The sequence below is a fragment of the Mustela erminea genome, chromosome 9, assembly GCF_009829155.1.
Source record: "Mustela erminea isolate mMusErm1 chromosome 9, mMusErm1.Pri, whole genome shotgun sequence".
NCBI lineage: Eukaryota > Metazoa > Chordata > Mammalia > Carnivora > Mustelidae > Mustela > Mustela erminea.
The window spans coordinates 112,832,996-112,851,559 of record NC_045622.1 but is presented as its reverse complement, the minus strand read 5'-3'; the positions used below and the strand labels follow the sequence as shown (position 1 = coordinate 112,851,559).

The 18,564-nt window shown below is 58.7% G+C and overlaps 1 protein-coding gene and 2 long non-coding RNA genes across 7 annotated transcripts in view; all 3 read left to right on the top strand.

Annotated features, from left to right (window-relative positions):
• LOC116599991 (CLK4-associating serine/arginine rich protein-like) overlaps positions 1 to 9,827 on the top strand; it is a 42,451-nt gene extending 32,624 nt beyond the window's left edge. Inside the window, exon 3 of the mRNA XM_032359924.1 lies at positions 8,935 to 9,827. Within this exon, the coding sequence (XP_032215815.1) occupies positions 8,935 to 9,061 (127 nt within the window). The 3' untranslated portion in view covers positions 9,062 to 9,827. The remainder of the gene's footprint in view (positions 1 to 8,934) is intronic.
• Positions 1,129 to 3,783, top strand: LOC116599418. Of its 2 annotated transcripts, XR_004289366.1 has the most exons (4): positions 1,129 to 2,368; positions 2,578 to 2,834; positions 3,511 to 3,613; positions 3,743 to 3,775. It is a non-coding gene; the product is annotated as an uncharacterized LOC116599418 (long non-coding RNA). The 2 variants fall into 2 exon arrangements; XR_004289365.1 differs by lacking the exon at positions 3,511 to 3,613 and having other exon boundaries at positions 3,743 to 3,783.
• LOC116599417 lies at positions 3,781 to 7,952 on the top strand. Of its 4 annotated transcripts, none has more exons than XR_004289362.1 (4): positions 3,781 to 3,923; positions 5,128 to 5,228; positions 5,527 to 6,889; positions 7,489 to 7,952. It is a non-coding gene; the product is annotated as an uncharacterized LOC116599417 (long non-coding RNA). The 4 variants fall into 4 exon arrangements; XR_004289364.1 differs by having other exon boundaries at positions 5,527 to 7,558; positions 7,749 to 7,952; XR_004289363.1 differs by having other exon boundaries at positions 5,527 to 7,628; positions 7,749 to 7,952.
• Positions 9,828 to 18,564: the final 8,737 nt, after the last annotated feature.

Genomic DNA, 18,564 nt, shown 5'->3' with positions numbered 1-18,564 from the left:
TAAAAAACCTCCACATTGTTTTCCAGAGTGGCTGCGCCAGCTTGCTTTCCCACCGGCAGTGCAGGACGGTCCCTTTTCTCAACATCCCTCCAACATGTGTTGCTTCCTGTCCTATTAATTCGGGCCGTTCTAACCAGTGTAAGATGGTATCTCTGTGTGGTTTTGATTTCAGTCTCCCTGATGGCTAGTGACGATGAACGCTTTTTCACATGTCTTCGTTGGAGAAGTGTCTGTTCATGTTTTTGGCTACGATTATCCGTTTTGTGTGTGTTGAGTTTGAGGAGTTCTTTTTTTTTTTTTTAAGATTTTATTTATTTATTTGCCATAGAGAGAGAAGCGGAAGCGAGCACAGGCAGACAGAGAGGCAGCAGAGGCAGAGGGAGAAGCAGGCTCCCTGCCAAGCAAGGAGTCTGATGTGGGGCTCGATCCCAGGACGCTGGGATCATGACCTGAGCCGAAGGCAGCCGCTTAACCCACTGAGCCTCCCAGGCGTCCCTGAGGAGTTCTTTATAGATCCTGGATGCCAGCCCTTTATCTCTAGTGTCATTTGTGAATATCTTCTCCCATTCCGTGGGCTGCCTCTTTGTTTTGTTGACTGTTACCTTTGCTGTGCAGAAGCTTTTGATCTTGACGAAGTCCCAGAAGTTCATTTTCGCTTTTGTTTCCTTTGCCTTTAGAGCAATTGCACTACTGAGGATTTACCCCGAAGATGCCGATGTCGTGAACAGAAGGGCCATCTGTACCCCAGTGTTCATGGCAGCAATGGCCACAATCACCAAACTGTGGAAAGAGTCAAGACGCCCTTCAACAGACGAATGGATAAAAAAGATGTGGTCCATGTACACGATGGAATATCCCGCAGCCAGCAGGAAGGATGCACACCCAGCATTTGCATCAACGTGGACGGGACTGGAGGGGATTCTGCTGAGTGAAGTAAGTCAAGCAGAGAAAGTCACTTATCATGTGGTTTCACTTATTTGTGGAAAATAAGGAATAGCACAGAGGACATTAGGAGAAGGAAGGGGGACATGAAAGGGGGGACGAACCCTGAGAGACTGTGGACTCCGGGAAACAAACTGAGGGTTTTAGAGCGGAGGGAGTGGGGCTTAGGGTCAGCCCGGTGATGGGTACTAAGGAGGCACGGATTGCACGGCGCCCTGGGTGTTCTAGGAAACCAATGAATCATGGAACACGACGTCAGAATCTAATGCTGTGCCGTCTGGTGACTAAGGGAACATGATAAAATAAAAACCAAAAAAAAAAAAAAAAAAAGGCAGAAAGCTCTGGGGTAGCTCTGGTAGGAACAGGACCGAGCCCCGTACTGGATGCGTCACCTGGAACCGAGAGCTGGGGTCCAGATGCATTTCTCGATGCAAGTCCTGGTCGGCGGGTTCGGTTGCTGTAAAAGTTACGTCACACCGGCTGACTTAAAGCAGGAGAGTTTCTTCTCTGGAGGCCAGAGCCTAAATCAAGGTGTGAGGACCACACTCCGGGGGTTTCGGGGAGGGCTGTTCTCCGTCCTCTTCCAGCTACCGTGGCATCTTGGGCTCATGCCCATTTCATGCCAAACACAGTCCTTGGCCACACTGCTGCCTCCTGTTCTGTCTGTCTGTCTGTCCCTGCGTCTCTCTGGTGAGGACACCTGTTGGCATCTATACCCCGCCTATCATCTGGGCAATGTCCCCTCCTCAAGATCCTTAACTTGTTGTATCTGCGAAGACCCTTTTTCAAAATACGATTCACATTTACTTTTTTCTTACATAAGGGAACGCTCACAGATTCTAGGAATTAGGACAGGACGTAAATTTTGGGGGACCACCATTCAGCCCACGACAGTCTGCCTTGTGGACCCCAAACGTCCACCTTTGTCCCATGTGCAGGACGCACACACCGTATCCCGAGAGCCCCTAAATTCCCAGCCCGTTACAGACTCAGGTCGTGTCAAACACCATTAGGTCGAGAGTCCCAGATCCCATCACGGATCCATCTGAGTCAAGGACAGGTGATACTCCGGATATGACCCGTCCCGGGGCAAATTTCCCCTCCATCTGAGGGCAGGGAAACTAGAGCATAAATTATCTGCTTCCAAACCACAGCGCTGAGGCGAGGCAGACACCGCAGGTGCGGGCGTCCTCGCGGCGGGAAGAAGCAAGGAGAGGAGGCAGCAGGTCGTCAGTCCCCGGAAGGCTCGACACCCAGGAGGGCAGCTTCTGCCAGGGTCTGCCGGTGCGTGGCTGATCACACCACTCATCCTACAAGCAGGGGAGCGCCTACAAAGTCCTGCTTTCATATTGAAATGTTCAGACTCACAAGAAACGCAAAGGCCTCTCGGGTTCCCTCGGCACCCCGCACCGTGCTCCCTCGCATGGTAGGATTTGTTTTTTATTATTGTGGTAAAGTACAGAGAACATAAAATGTGCCGTGTTCACCGTGTCTAAGTCCACAGCTCAGGGCACCACGTATGTCCCCACCATCCGTCTCCAGAACTTTCCATCTTCCCAGGTAGAAACTCTGTCCCCGCGAGACGCGGACACCCCCACTCTCTCTGCTCAATTATCGTCTTTCTCGTAACCACAGGACATTGTCAAACACGAGAAGTTGACGTCGGGGCAGCACCGTGAACTCGGGCACAGACTTGCTCGGATCCCACAGTCTCTACCTTGTCACTCATCGTCTGTGAGGCTCTGAGCCTTCAGAGAAGCATGACCGCGGCCAAGACTCCGCGCTGTCCCGTCACCCTAAAAACACACCCTATTCCGTCCCTGGATAACTCCACTGTCCCCACAGTCCTGCGCCCTGGCCACCCTGGGAGTGACTCTGCTGGGGAGTGTGAGGTAAGCGTAGCCGCACAGCGTGTGACCCTGCCTGGGTGACGTCTTGCTCCCGGCCACCGCCGCACCGAGGTCGGTCCAGGTTGCAGCGTGGATCAGGAGATCGGCCCTTGGGCGGCTGAGCTTCCTGCCGCGTCCGCCTTCGCGAGGGCGGGGCTTGTTGGGTTGCTTGGTTGGGCCTCTCAGCCCTGCCAAGACAAGACGGTCCTCCGCCCAGACTTCTGTCTAGATGTCAAGACAGACGAAGCCACACGCGCCGAGGTCCGCGTGTGGCTGGTGCGGTGCACGGGCGTGCTGACATGACACGGCACGTTCTGCTCACATCAGGCTTTCTGGCGAGAGCAGCGTGGCCCCCAAGCACGGGAGAGCGAGCAGGGCGAGGAGATGGTGTGGGGTGTTCAGGGGGCAAAGGGCGGGCTGGCTGGGAGCGCCCCGGGATGCTGGCCTGCACCGTGCTGGGGGCACCAGGCTTCCCTTCCAGCCTGTCCCGGTTCGGGGCAGAAGAGGAAGAGAGAGGCTGCGCCTACAAGTGTCAGCGTCCCGCGCCGGACACGAGGTGACAGCCTCACAGCGTCCTTGTCTGGGGACTCACTGCAGGGCGTGGAGCCGCCTCCATTTCTGGGGCATTCGGGTTGCTGCCTGCCCGTGTGTGTGGATTTTGGGGTTTGACATCCTCCAGGGAGAATATGCAGAATGCGGTCACCGGGCCGTGCAGTAGTGTCCGTTTCACGGCCCAGGGAACGCCGAGCTGTCCCCCAGCGGAGCGGCTGTCCCCGCCCGGGGTGCGTCACACACCCGGTTCCCCATCCTCACCGGCACTTGGCATTTTTAGCAACTTTAAGTCACCCTAGCGAGTGTGTGGGGGTGTCTCACTGCGCCTTTAATTTGTGTTTTCTTTTTTGTTCTTAAAGATTTTATGTATTTATTTGGAAGACGGAGATAGGTGAGCACAGGCAGAGGGAGGGGCAGACTCCCCACTCCCAGGACCCCCAGATCATGATCTGAGCCGAAGGCAGAGGCTTCACCGGCTGAGCCACCCCGGAGTCCCTGATTTGAATTTCCGGAAGGTCACGATGCCGAACATCTTCTCAGGTGAGTGAGTCCCGGCCCGTCACACGGCTTCTTCCTTGGAAAGCCTTTTTATGTCTTTTGTCCACTTTTCCATCAGAGTGTTTTTCTCACTGTTGTGTTTGGAGAAGTCTTAGATGCCTTGTAGCCCAGCAGTCACATTTGTCGTTTTCAAATATTTTCTCCCTATCTGAGCTTGTTTTCCCACTGTTTTCATGGGAGTTCCACGGAGTAACCCGTCTTAATTTTGATGAAATTCAATTCAGCAGGTTGTTCTCTGGCGGATCGTGTCTTTAGTGCTACATCTAAGAACGCCTTCTCTGTCTAACCCTAAGTCATGAAGATTTTTCTGTTTTCTTCTAGACTTTTTATAGTTCTGTGGTTTGCATACTATGATCTATGTTGAGTTAATATTTTAAAAAATATGAGGTTTAGGTCAAGATTCCTTTTCCCCTACACGTATCTAATTATTTCAATGCTATTTGTTGAAAAGTCTATACTTCTACCATTGAATTGTTTTTGTATCTTTGTCAAAGCCAGATGGCCCTACTTGTGTGGGCCTCTTTCTCTATTCTCTATTCGGTTGCATTCTATTTGTTACATTCTTTTTTTTTTTTTTTAAAGATTTTATTTGGGCACCTGGTGGCTCAGTTGGTTAAGTGTCTGTCTTTGGCTCGGGTCATGATCCTGGAGACCCGGGATCAAGTCCCACATAGGGCTCCCTGCTCAGCGGGGACTCGATTCTCCCTCTGGTATCTCCCCTCTCATGCTCTCTGTCTCTCAAATAAATAAAATAAAATAAATATTTTTTTAAAAAAGAGATTTCACTTAACGGAGAGAGATAGAGTACATCCCCAAGCAGGGGGAGAGGCAGGCAGAGGAGGAAGCAAGCTTCTTGTTAAGCAGGGAGCCTGATGCAGAACTCAACCCCAGGACCCTGGGATCATGATCTGAGCCAAGGCAGAGGCTTAACCCACTGAGCCATCCTGGCGCCCCTCTATTTCTTACATACTAATCTCTATTCTGTTACTGTCTCTTCTCTCTTAGCTACATTCTGTTCTCTGTACTGTCTCATTGATCTACGTGCCTTTCCTTTCCTGATGCCACGCACTGTCTTGGTTTTTGTAGATATATACAAAGGCTTAAAATCAAGTAGAGTTATTCCTTTAACTATATTCTTTTTCAAAATTGCTGTGACTATTGTAGTTTCTTTATCTTTCTATATAAGTTTTAGAACCAGCCTGTCTATATCTACAAAGGACTCTGCTGGGATTTTGATAGAAATTTCTAACTGTAGATCATTGTGGGAAAGTTGACGTCTTAGCTATGGTGAGTTTTCCAATCCATGAACATAGTGTATCTCTGTTTATATAGATCTTTTTTGGTTTCCTTCATTAGCACTTTTTAGTTTTCAGCACACTGAGTATATTTTTTGTTACATTTATGGTTATGCATTTTATTTTTTAGAGAAACTAAATGAGCTTTAAATTTGTTTTCCAACTGTTCATTGCTATCGTATAGACATATGAGTGATTTTTGTGTGTTGCCCTTGTATCCTATGACTTTACTAGACGCAGAAAGCGTTCATTGACTCCAAGAGTTTTGTTTGTGTTTGTTTTGTCTACAGATTCCTGAGGATTTTCTGCACAATCACATCTTACTGTGAGTACAGTCCAGCAAAGCTCAGCTCCCCGCAGGCTCCCAGGTCACTGGGCTTCCTCCGAGCTGCTGTCACCCCTATGACTTCCATGACAGCCCCTGCCGCTTCTTCTCTTCCGCCATCCGCAGAGCTCATGCTCCCCAGGGCTCTGTCCTCAACTGCTCTTCTCTACACGCTATAACTGACCTTAAGGCTGAAATAATCTGGCCTTGTTCATGCCTGGCTTTGTTGCCACTGTCAGTGCTGATCGCTTCTAGATCTGCACAGACTCTGGACTCCAGGCCTGTTATCTGACCACACTTGGGAAGCCTCCGTTTTGGTATCCTGTGGACACTGTGAATGCGACCTGTCCTCATCTCCTCAAACTTGCCTTTCCTCCTGTGACAGGCAGGAGTATAAAATGACCCTCAGTTAGCTTTGCTCTTACATAATTTCTTCTGGAGCATGGGTGGAACCTGTGGTTAGGGTGAGATACGGCCTCCATGGTTTTGTTCTGCTAGACGGCAAAAGGAATGCTCGCGGATGTGATCAAGGCTCCTAAGCAGCCAAGTTCCTCAAACGGGAGACTATGCTGGGTGGGCTTGCCCTAGCCAGTGAGCTCTTATAAAGGGAGCCCGGGTGCTGGAGCGGAAGTCAGAGACAACTCCTGCTGGTCTGGGAACCAGACAGCCACGTTGTGAAGTCTCGGGGGGCCCGGGGGAAGCAGCCGTGGGTGGTCTCTAGTGGCTGAGAGTGGCCATGGGCACATGGCTCCGAAGAAAACGGGAGCCCCGATCCTATAATCACAAGGAAAACACCGAGCTGGCTTGGGAGTTCCAGAAGGGAACCGTGTGCCGCTGACGTCCACACTGGCCTCCTGGCAACCTGAGCAGAGGACCCAGACTTGCTGAGCCTGGACCCCAGACCCGAGGAAACCAAGATAATAAGTGTGTGTTGTGTTAAGCCTCGGAGTGTGCGGTAGCGCGTCCCACAGCAGCCGGAAACACACACACCTCCTCTTAGCATTTGGTCTCCACCAGGTCAGCTGCAGCCTCATCCTCATGCCCACGTGGACCAGATCATGCGACCTCCGCAGCCCCGTGTGCTCCACCGCTCTGCCTGTGCATTTGGGCTTTCAGTGACACCCCCCCCCCCCCCCGCCATGGAACGAACGTCCGGAAACCCCAGACACTGCCCGCCTGCCATCACCCGCCGGCTCTCTAAAGGCCAGCGAGAGGGTCAGGCTCCTGTGTTGGGTTCAGCTCTCTCCCCGATCCTGTCGGTGGCCCTCCCTGCACGGCGGAGCACTTGGCATGGATCGAACACTCAGTCTTCACCTCGACGCTGTGAGGTAGGTACCCACGGACTTCGTTTTACAGATGAGGAAACCGAGGCACCAGGAGGACCCTTACTTACCAAAGGTCACACAGCCCCTGGCGCTGACTGCCAAGCCTGTGCCCTTCCCACAGTCCCTCGTGCCGTGGGTGTTCGTCTGTGCCCTCAGACACGCTCCCCCGAGCCCTGCATGACATCACCGAATTCCTTTTTTTAAAAAAGATTTATTTATTTATTTGAGAGAGAGAGAAAGGACCCAAGCTGGGAAGGGGAGAGGGACAGGCAGACTGCTCTGACGGCGGAGCCCGACACCGGGCTCTATTGCAGGACCCTGAGATCATGACCTGAGCCAAAATCAAGAGTTGGACACTTAATCACCTGAGCCACCCATGTGCCGTTCACTGAATTCTGTACCTGAGAAGACCCTCGGTCCCACTCAGTGTCCTGCACGGGTCCTGTGCTCCCTCCTCTGCAGGAGTGAGAGGGCCAGAGCGAGACACTTGGGAGGAGTGATCGCGGTGGGGGCGTAGACCGGGCTTTCACTCATCAGGTGGGAGCCAGAGAGAACTTCACCATGAGAAGGTGTCTTGTGCGGAGGGAGTGTGTTTACTTGAGGGTTTCAGCAAGCCTTGTTGGGACCAAACAAAATGCAAGAAGAGCCGCAGAAGGGACCATGGACTTGCAGGTGCTCAGAGAGGCCCCTAGTTCGAGGGATCCCGGGAGGTTCTGGGCTCAAGCTCCAAGAAGCCGTGAGGGTAGGGAGGGAGGAACATGGGACCCCCCTGCGGGTGGTGCTGGAGTTGGGGGATGCTGGCTTTCTATCAGGACGTGATGGGCAGGAGGATGATGGCATCTCTACCGGTCTTCACCTGCAGCCGGCCTGCCCAGCTGTGGAGACTGAGGATAGGATGGCGTTCCAGCTTTAGGGCTACAACACACAGCCTAGGACGCATCCTGAGAAACCTGGAATGCAGTGAATCACCTGAGTTTGTGGTCAGCATCTCAGATCTTGCACTGGCAGCAGACGGGGACACAGCAGCTGGACTGGGAGCAGCAGGGCTTGCAGCAGCTGGACTGGGAGCAGCAGGGTTTGCAGCAGCTGGACTGGGAGCAGCAGGGCTTGCAGCAGCTGGACTGGGAGCAGCAGGGCTTGCAGCAGCAGGACTGGGAGCAGCAGGGGACACAGCAGCTGGACTGGGAGCAGCCACACGAGCCACAGGAGCCACAGCCCCCACAGGAGCCACAGCCCCCCTTGCAGCCCCCACAGGAGCCACAGCCCCCCTTGCAGCCCCCACAGGAGCCGCAACTGGAGCAGGAACAGGCTGGCACACAGCAGCACACGGGCTTGCAGCAGCAGACGGGCACACAGCAGCCCCCACAGCTGGAGCCACAGCCCCCACAGCCAGAGCCACAGCCCCCACAGCTGGAGCCACAGCCCCCACAGCCAGAGCCACAGCCCCCACAGCTGGAGCCACAGCCCCCACAGCCGGAGCCGCAGCCCCCACAGCTGGAGCCACAGCCCCCGGAACAGCCACAGCAGCCCATGGTTCTGGTGGGTTGAGGGTGGATCAGGTCAGAGGAGCAGGTGCGGAGGACAGTGCTCAGGTGTGGGGCCTCCTGGGCCGGGAGCCCTTTTTATACATCTGCCCAGATGTTAGACAGTCATCACTTCCCTGTTGCTATTAATATACTTTCTTTAGGGAAATTCTGCCTTTTTCTTTCCATGTTTAAACCAACCACACAAGCATTTGTTTACAGGCATTTTTTATGTTTACTCTTTTCGGTGTTGTCATCAAATGCTGGTGACACCACAAACGGCGGTGCAGCCCCTCGAGGGCCCAGAAACACGAGGACAGAGTGCCGGGCTGGCGGGTGGGGGCTCCCGGGCTGTAGAGAAGGCTCTTCTGTGGGGTCTGCCGTGGGGACTGTAGCCCCTCCCCCTCCTTCTCTGACACTGAGCTGTTCCGCGGCCCCCGCTTTTCTCTTCCATCTCGTGCTGTTTGAGCCCTGGAGCTGCCTTACCCCTTCTAGACAAGAATGGGGGGTCCTCTGTGTCCACAGGCCCAGACGCCCAGGAGCCATGTGGGAGGTGCCCACACTTTCCACGGAGATACAGAAGCTTCTGGGTGGGCTGGATTGGCGTTCCAGGAAGCCAGTGTGCAGGGGAGACGGGCAGAGGTGGCGATGAGAAGGGGCCTCCTCTGCCTCTGAAGACACAGCCCCTCCCTGGTGAAGCCCCCCCAGCCCCCTGGGGCCCTTCCAGCTTGTTCATGCCCGGGCTGTGGTCATCAGCCCCTCGGGCTGGCGGGCAAGGCCGGCGAGGGGCGGGCAGGAGACCTGGGCTGCAGGCGGGATGTGATGGTGCCGGCGCAGGGACTGCAGGGGCCCTGACCTGGGTCCCAGCCGTGGGCTCCCGCGTTGGGATCTCAGCGGACAGGCTGCTTCTCCTCCTGCCCAGCTTGTGCTCTCCCTCAAATAAATAAATCTTTTTTAGCAAAATAAAAAATTTGTTTGGAGAAAATTGGGCTGATTTCGTTCCAGATAGCCTTGCTCTGGGAGGCCCTTCCGCAGGAAATCTGAAACAAGACCCCGTTCGCGTGACAGAGAAGGGTCCCGCATGTCCCGACTCAGGCCGTGTAGACGCGCCGGGTGGACGGGGTTCTTGAATCCGGCTGCTCCCGTCACCTCACCTGGAGGGGAGTGAGATGTCACGTGAAGCCGTCCCTGTGCGGCGGGAGCCTCTCGGACGTGTGGCCAGCACGAGGACAAGCCCGGGGCACTGGACATCGGGCAAGTCTTCACCTCAGCCCAGGGCGATCCCCGCTTGGCTCGTGCGGTTTGAAGAGGACAGTCCGTCTGCACGTCCGGCTGCTCTGACCCTCCTCCCAGGCCATGGAAGCACCACTGGTCCAGACCCCAAAGGGGCTCCCCACGGACAGTCCAGGGGCAGCTGGCTGTCGGGGTTCTGGTTGTGCGCGGTTTTTTTAATTTTTATTTTTTTACCTTTAAAGCGCTGCCGTCCTGTCGTGTGAGTGCACCTTGGTTCACTTACTCTGAGGGGACCCTTGGGGCTCTCCCAGGCGACGCAGCTTCGGCCGGGCGTCCGGGAGAACGTTCCTGGGAAGCAGGAGCAGCGGGTGCCGCGGCAGCCCACCTCCCCCGGGACCCCCGCGGCTCCCTCCCGCACGCGCTCCACGGTGCGCCCTGTCCCTCTCTCCCTTGGTGACTGTCTCTCTCAGCGGGGACCCCGCGTTGCTCTTTGTGTTTCGTTCCTTCATGTTCGTGGGTGTGCGCGTGCAAAGGGGGTGTCAGCCGGAGTTCTGCCAGCCCACGTCGCCCCCGACCTCGTCCACCTTGTCCTTCGGCGCTTCCCGGTCTCGGCTCGCGTCCCCCAGACAGCTGTTTCTCTGCACCTCTCGCCTGCGACCCACCCCGTCGGGCCCCGGGAACACGCACGAGCGCGCACGTTTGCAGACACAGCCGTGGGCCGTGAGCTCGGGCAACAGCTCCGCCTGGTTCCCGCCCCTGCCCCCACCCCCTGCCCCCACCTGCTTTCCCGGTTCTCATGCGTGACCGGCTTAGTGACCTGGTCTGCTGTTTGTTTCCCGTCCTGGGGTGTAGTACCCACGTGGGCTGTGCTAGAACAGCCGTGCGGCGGGGAGGGAGGCAGCGCCTCGCCCCCAGGAAGGTGCACCCCCCAGGCCCGCGTTTCCCCCACCCCCACCTCCCGGCTCTCTGGGCCTCCACCCGGCCTGGCTTCCAGTGTCCGCGAGGAAGGACAGTGAGCCGCCGCGCCGGCCGGAGTCCTCAGTGGTTGCAAAGAAGCCCGGGAGACGCTGACGGGACGTAGCGAGGCTTGACCTGCGCCCCCCAGAGTGTTCGCTCGGGTCTTGACCCCTGACGCCTGGGAGCATGACCTTAGTTGGAAACAGGGTCTTTGTGGATGTAAGTGAATGAAGACAAGGTCACGGGGTGCGCCCTGATCCAACAGGACCGGTGTCCTCTTAGGAAGAGGAGAGACGGACACACAGGGGCCACATGACCACAGAGTAGAGACAGGGGCCACGTGGCCACAAGCCCAGGCAGGGATGCCTGGAACCCCAGGAGCGGGGGGGAGGCGGGAAGTGTCCCTCCCCAGAGCCTCCGGAGCTTGGCCTGCACCAGATGTCGGACGTTGGCCTCCAGACGGGAGGGATCCCGTGGCTCTCAAGCCGGTGGTGACGGCAGTCCCAGGAAGGCACAGTCGTCTCTTCCTGAACGCGTGGCTGCCCTCCGCGCCGTGGCTGCCTGTGGTCCCGTGACGTGGCAGTGGCGGGAACAGGCCCCACAGAAGATGCCCGGGCTTCGGCCGCTCGCTGCGCAGCACGGTGACTCTCCGTGTTGCGACGGAGCACGGGCGACATCAGTCAGCGGACAGGAAGAAGACCCTTTCTGAGGGCCCAGGCGGAGCTGCCACGCAGGGGGAGGTGACAGGTGGCTTGTCTTCAGAGGCACATGAGGGGGAGGATGGGGAGGACTCGGCCCCCGGGACGCTCTGTCCAGGGAGCAGGTGAGCGGCGGGACCTGGTGGGAACCCGGGCCTCTGCCCAGCCCACGGCCCTCTGCTCTCCTGGCCGAGGCCCGTCTCGGCCCCAGGTCTGGGTGCGTGTGTCCCACAGCACTTGCCAACCCCTAACCCCATAGCTGCCGGCCGGCCCCTCTTTACGGCCGCGGCGGCCTCTGAAACTTGCTGGGGGCGGTGTTTCAGAGCTGCTTCTGGCCGGGGGCTCACTGCCTTGAGGGGCTTTTCCTCACTCAGCCGCTGCCACCGCAGCTTTTTCTGCTCGTTCGGGGGGTCCAGGCTAGTGCACTGGTCATGGCTTTGGGACCCCGGTCGGCTTCTCCTTGACCTCACAACCCTGTGGGGGAGAGTCCATGATGCCATTTCCCAGGGTCACACAGTGACCTGGTGGGGGGGGGGGCTCTGCCCCTTGACTCCAGGCCTCTGGCTCCAGAACCAGTGTCCTCACCGCTATCCCAATGTTTCTCAAACTGGGGTCCCCGGCACCCCATCAGGGTGTCCGGGACGTCAACACTGTCTTCACAATTATTACGCGACATCGGTTTCCCTTTCTGTCTTTCGGGAGTGAATGGAGGAAGTTTCCGGAAGCTACACGAACGGTGGTCGTGGCAACAGTGATGGCGACAGAGGCCGGTGAGCGCCCGCCTGTCCACAAAGCGGCCCCTCACCACTGCCTCGGTGGGAGGGGGAGGCAGCCGCTTTTCAAAGAAACGGGTCCCGTGTGTCTACACGGAAAGGGCTTACTCGTGTGATTTTACTGATTTTTTAAATTTTTTCAGTGTTAACCTTTTATTATCAGGGAAATAAACTCCCTTCTTGTAAAATTTAATCCTATTTCTCCCAAGTTCTCTTGTGCTGTGACTGAGTCACAACATCTGCAAGTGTCGGTGTCCCGCGAGATGACCCGGATCCATCGTGAAGCAGCGGCTGCGACGCATTCGGTCCCCACCTGCCTCCACGGGCGGTTGCACTGTCTTCCCTGTGGCCAGAACGGTCCAGATCTGCGCTCAGCGGCGGGGCGACACCCCACACGGCGCGGCCGACGGTGGCTGCCATGTGGTGCGTCGCGTCCCCAAGACCCTTTTGCTCGTCACCGGAAACCTGCCCCTCCTGACCCCCGGATCAGCGTTACCGAGAATGAGCTGGTCAACAGGTGTTCCAAACCTCGGCCAGTGCGAACTCCCGCTATCCCGTCACACACGGACCCGCATAAACAAAAGGGCTTCGGGACCCTCGGGAACGGTAAGGGGGAGGTGCCGTGGGCCCCCCGAGGACCACCCTTTACCCCTTGTGGTCGCGGCGCTCAGGTCCTGCTGGCCTTGGGAGAAATTATGAGACACAAGTTTGCTATCTTGAGACCTTCCCTTCTGCGAACGGAAGCTCCCGACCAGTGGGGCAGCCCCCCCTGACAATTTCTGGGGCCACATGAAGGGTCTCAGGTGTCGCCTCGAGTCACTTGGGTTTTGGCTAGCTTCCAGGTGCTCTTACCATCCCCCGCCACAGGGTGGCAGGCCACCAGCACTTATAACCCGGGAGCCACCAGCAGGGCCACTGTCTGCCTCTGCGGTGGGGGCGGCACCGGTACCCAGAGAAACACCACCGGTCGGGTGGTGTCTGTGTAAAGAGGTTTATGTTAAGGAAACAACTCATGTGATTGTGGGGACTGGAGAGTGCACGGTGTGTAGGGCAGGCAGCAGGCGTGCAGCCCAGGCGCGCTCTCCACGACCCATCCTAAGGGGATTCCTTCCTTCGCAGGAAACCTCAGTCTTTACTCTTAGAGCCTTCACCTGATCGGCTGCGGCCCACCCGCGTATGGAAGGTTTTACTCAAAGTCCAGTGATTCGAGTGCCGGTCACGCAACAGAATCCCTAGACCCTGCTTGACCAAACAAACCCGGGCACGTGGCCCACTGCCGGGTCACCCGGTGACGTGGCTGTGCTGTCCTACAGCAGGGCTCTCTGGACCGTGAGATGATACAGGGTTTGCTGAGACTGAGCGTTTGTCCACACAGTACCTCTGCCCCCATTTCTCTCAGGTGGTTGGGTCAGGAGGATAGGGCAGGTGGACCCTGACCTTGGCCGGGCAGACCAGATGCGTCTCACAAGGGTCGCTGCTGCTCAGGGCCCCCCAGGCCTCCTTTAAGACCAGGAGAAACACCCACGTGGGTCCAGATCCTTTTGGTAAGAGGTCCCTCGACGTCACGCATACTGGGGGCACGCCGATGCCCGGAGAAGGGTTTGGGCCATGGTAAAGGCAGCAGGAGGCTGAAGGCGCTGAGGCACCTCTTGGGAGGCTGCCCTGTGCCCCCCAGGGGCAAGAGAGAAGAGCCACAGAGAGAAGAGGGACCGAGGGGGCGGGGCATTGATGTAGAGGGACGCAGAGTGCGGCCGGACTGTAGCAGATCACCAGTAGCAAAGCTGACGAGCAGAGCGGGCGGCTCCTGCGTGCTGGGCAAAGCGGGATCTCACGGGAGAGAGGCGCTCAGGTCTGCGGTGCACCTGCGCCCACTGCCCCCCGGCCTGTAAGCGGGATGCGGCCTCCTCCGTGGGGCATGGAGGGCCAGGGTGGTCTCGTCCCAGCTAGTGGTGTGGCAGTGGCGACAGGCAGAGGGGGAACAGCCCATCCTCAGGTTCCCATGGGGGGGGGGCAAAAGCAGAGGTGCGCGGGGAGCAGATTTCTGGGGGGACAAGAGTACAAGTGGGGGACTCTGTTTCCGGTTCAAAGGGTGCAGACTGTCCTACTCCAGAGGCAAAGGGCGGGGCTCCATGGGTCCAGGCCTGAGCAGCTCATTGCCTGGGGAGCCGCCCGTTCGCCGACCACCTGAGGCCTGTGGCCGTTATATCGGCTCTTGCCCTGGCAGGAGGTGGGGGCACAGCGGTGGACTGGGAGCAGCCGCAGCCCCTACAGCCAGAGCCACAGCCCCCACAGCCGGAGCCGCAGCCCCCACAGCCGGAGCCGCAGCCCCCGGAACAGCCACAGCAGCCCATGGTTCTGGTGGGTTGAGGTGGAGCGGGTCAGAGGAGCAGGTGCGGAGGACAGTGCTCAGGTGCGGGGCCTTTTCAGACCGGCCAGGGTCAGCGGAGCTGCTGGACACACGGTCACGTCCTGGTCCGTTTGTGCCCCTCTCCCAGGGAGATTTTGTTTGTCTTCCCAGGATCTAAAAACGCCCACGGCTTCCCCGCGTTGTTCTGCACGTTTACTCCCCAGTACCCCGAGTACCGCGTCTTGCCCTGACTTGGTCCAGGTGTGCGTGTCGTGGGGGAGGTGGACCAGGGCCCTGGAGACTCCGCCGGAGGCCCACGTGGCTCCCGCCACGCCTGTTCCGCAGTCACAGTCCTGAGCGGGCCGCAGGCCATCAGGGACTGTCGGGGATCCTGAGCAGAGTGACTTGGGCCCTGGGGAGCAGGAGGGCTGGACAGGAGGAGAGAGCAGGAGCATCTTTCCACAACCCAGCTGAGACGGGCTGAGCGGGCGCTGGACGTGTGCCCCGCCCCGACCTGCTCCCCGCCTTGGCTCTAGGGCATGGGATCCAGGCAGACGGGCTTCTCAAGGGTCTGTAGCTAGAGCTGCAGGGCCAGGAGGGGTCAGGGTCCGGAAGCCCGAGCATTCCTTCCCCCTCTGCTGCTCTGCCGCCCACCCCCGCCGCCCCTGCCCAGGCCTTTGAAGTTCATGTTGGCACAGACAAGAATTTGCAGTTAATTGCTCCAAAGCATCCACTGGAGCGTGGACAGGCTCCCATCACCCAGGGACGCAGCCCACAGTCCCCTGCAACCTCCCCCAACCTGCCCGCCGCCCCCCACGCCCGCCCCCTCGGGAGGCACCAACTCTGGGCCCAGAGGAGCCATGGGCGTCCTCTGCGGGAGACTTGGGAGCGGAGCTTCCCTCCGCCCTCCGCCAGGGGATCGGTCCGGAAGCGCTGCTATAGACCCGGCTGGCCGGGAGGTGGCATCCTTGCACCGTCCGTGCGGCCTCCTGGCAGCCAGGCCCGGGGATTGTGGGCTTGTGCTGGGCCTGGGGGCAGCCGCCCTCCAGAGACCACCCGACACCCAGCGGGCAGTCATGGGGGGGGGGCAGCGCAGACCCAGCCCTGGCCCTTGCTAACTGGGCTCAACCCCACAGCCCTGGAGGTGGAGGCGGCGCGCACCCCACTTCCCAGATGACCCAGAGCCGGCCAGCGGAGGAGCCGGACTTCAGGGCCAGAGAGTCTGGTCTGCGGGCCATCCTGTAACTGCCCGTATCCACGTGGCCTCCAGGGTGGGGGGACCAGCCACGGGGCCACGGTGTTGTGAGTGCACGAATGGAACCCGCCCCCGTGACAGCCCCGGGATTGGGAGGATTTTCTTGCCATCAGTGGTAGGTCTGGTCTGGTCTCTCTCTGAGGCCATGAACGATTTGTAGCCAGAGTGTTTCCCTCTTCGCCCTGATAGCCAGGAAGCTCACATGTTGTGGGAAAAGCAGGGAGTCTCCAACCTCTTGGCTTTGGGCTTCAGTCCAGGCCTGCAGGGCTGGACAAGGTCGTGGGACCCTCACAGGACGGTGGGCTGGGCAGGGGTGTGGGAAGGTGGGGGCCAGGGTGAACATGAGTTTTCTGGCAGGTATGAGAGCGTCGGACGTGGTCCTGGCAGCTGGGGGTGGACGGTGTAACCGGATCCAGCAGGGACCGCAGGGCCAGAGCCACCGTGAGGACAGGGCTCAGTGGGAAGCCCTTCACTGAGTGGCCTCGGACGGGCAGGGATGTGGGCCGGGGTTTGGCGTGGCTGTTACCTGCGTGAGCGCGACCCTGTGCAAGCAGGTCCGGACAGGCTGCCCCATGGCAGCAGCTTGCGGGGACCCGGGGGGTTGGGGCAGGCTCGGCTGTGCCCAGAGGGGCTGGAGGCAGCTGCCTGGCCAGGGTGTCCCCTGGGACCAGCCCTCACTGAGGGCAACTGTCCCTTACGGACGTGGCCCTGGTCGTCGGGAGCCAGAAGCAGAGTTGGGTGCCTCGGATTTCTTGTGGGGGCCACAGGCCTGCCCTCCTGCATGCCTGGTGCCGGCTGGGACCGTGGGCTGCGTCCGGACAGCTGGGCCGCTCGCTGTAGAGGGGAGGCTGACGGTCCCCGTGTCGCCCCGGGGCCTGGACGCCCGTGTGGATGTTCCTCTCCAGCGTTTTATCGCTGAACGCTGGCAGCCGTGTGGACGGCCCTTGGGGCTGTTAGGCCGAGCGACACAGGCCGGAGACCGCGGCGTTCACGTGCGGAACCTCAGAGCAGAGACAAAGCCGCGGCCGCCGCGAGCCGCCTGCTGGCTGCCCGGGAGACGCGGCGAAGCTGGTCGAGGTCCCAGCTCCCGGGTGTGAGCGCAACAAAGTGGAGAAAGTTCTTGTATTTAAAGGGTCGAATCATGCCAGAGGCTTACAGGCCCTGCGGCCCCAGGCCCCACGCAGGAGCTACCTTTCTGTTTCTCCCTCTCTGTCTTTGTCTCTCTGTCTCTCTGGCTCTCTGTCTCTGGCTCTCTGTCTGTCTCTTTGTGTCTCTGGCTCTCTGTGTCTCTGTCTTGTCTCTCTGTGTCTCTGTCTCTCTGGCTCTCTCTGTCTGTCTGTGTCTCTTTGTCTCTCTATCTCTGGCTCTGGCTCTGTGTCTGTCTCTGTGGCTCTGGCTCTGTCTGTCCTCTCTCTCAGTGCCCCCTTGCCCAGCGCCGTCCACTTGGCCACGCAGATTCGTCTCTCGCGATGATTCCGGGGGACGCCCACTTGCCATCCCCGAGACCCAGTCACCTTCGCGAGAAGCTGAGCCCTTCATGGTTCTCTGCCTGTGGCACCCGGTGTCACTTGTATTAGTCACTGGGGTGACCACAGCAAACACCACAGATGGGGCTCACACAGCAGACGCTCCCTGTCCCCTGTCCTGGAGGCTGACGCCTGGGATGCAGGAGTGGGCAGGGTGTGTCCCCCGAGGCCACTCTCCTCGTGTGTGGACGGCTGTGCTCCCCTTGGGTCCCCACGGGGTCGTCCCTTCCTGTGTGTCTGTGTCCTGATCCCCTCTTCCGTAAGGATCCCAGTCACACGGGATCAGGGCCCAGGGACCCCATGTTTCCTCGAGCCCCTCTGTAAAGGCCTCATCTGGGGCTGCGATCCCACTCGGAGGTCCAGGCTGTAGGACTCCAACTTACGGCTTTGGGGGACACAGTTCTGATGTAACAGCACTTTGAACATCCCTCCTCTTGGGGTGCGTTTCCTCCATCCTGCTTCCCAGAAAGCCGCATCAGCAGCAGCTGGGAAGGGCTCTGGGTCCCGCTTTTTGGTAAGACCCTGACTTCTAGGCCACATCCCCAAGAAGTCCTCTGCCGAGTCCCAGGAACGGGCCAGGGCTGCTGGGCAGCAGCTGCAGGGCCGGGCCCCTCCCCATCACAGGGGAGCCCCAGGTGGGAAGCGTCCGCGTCAGGACACAGGAGGGGCAGGTGACAAGGGCCACGGCGTAGGGGCAGGACACCCAGCTCTCTGCAGCTGCGGAGTGAGGGACGGGGCTGCGGCTGGACAGCACATTCCCTCACAGGGCCCTGGAGTTCAGCCGGGACCCTCCCGGCCTCAGGCTGAGCGCCGTGGGCTCAGGCGCCCGTGGGAGAGGCTGGGCCTCTGCCCTCTGGAGGTCCCAGAGCGCAGTGACCTCCCGGGCCTCCGAGTCGGCCGCCGAGGGTGGGTGGCTCGGGGAGGGGGTGCCGGGGTCAGGAGGACCCCGCCAGGCTGCAGGGGGGCAGGAGAGCGGGGGTCAGGGGACGCCACCGGCCGGGGTGGGGATGACGGCAGGGTCTCGGCAGGGCCCGGGGGGGACGCTCGTTCCCACCGCTGCTTTCCGGGTGACCTCCTCTTGCACTTTCTACATCCTGTGAGAAGGCCCCTTGCCTGTGTTCTCATGTAAACAGGCAGGCCATAAATTCTCTTCGGGTCTGTGCTGCTTCAGGCCTGTCTCCCTGGTTTTGATGCAAAATCTTTTCAAAATGTTGTCTAATTGCTGGAATTATTTCTTTAATCTATGCATTATGGGGAGGTATGTTTTTAAGTTTCCAGAAATGTGGGGCTTTTCCAGTTATCTTTTTGATGTTGATTTTCAAAAGTCAGTGAGGGGTTGGAGAACATTCCCTCCAGCTGTGCTGAG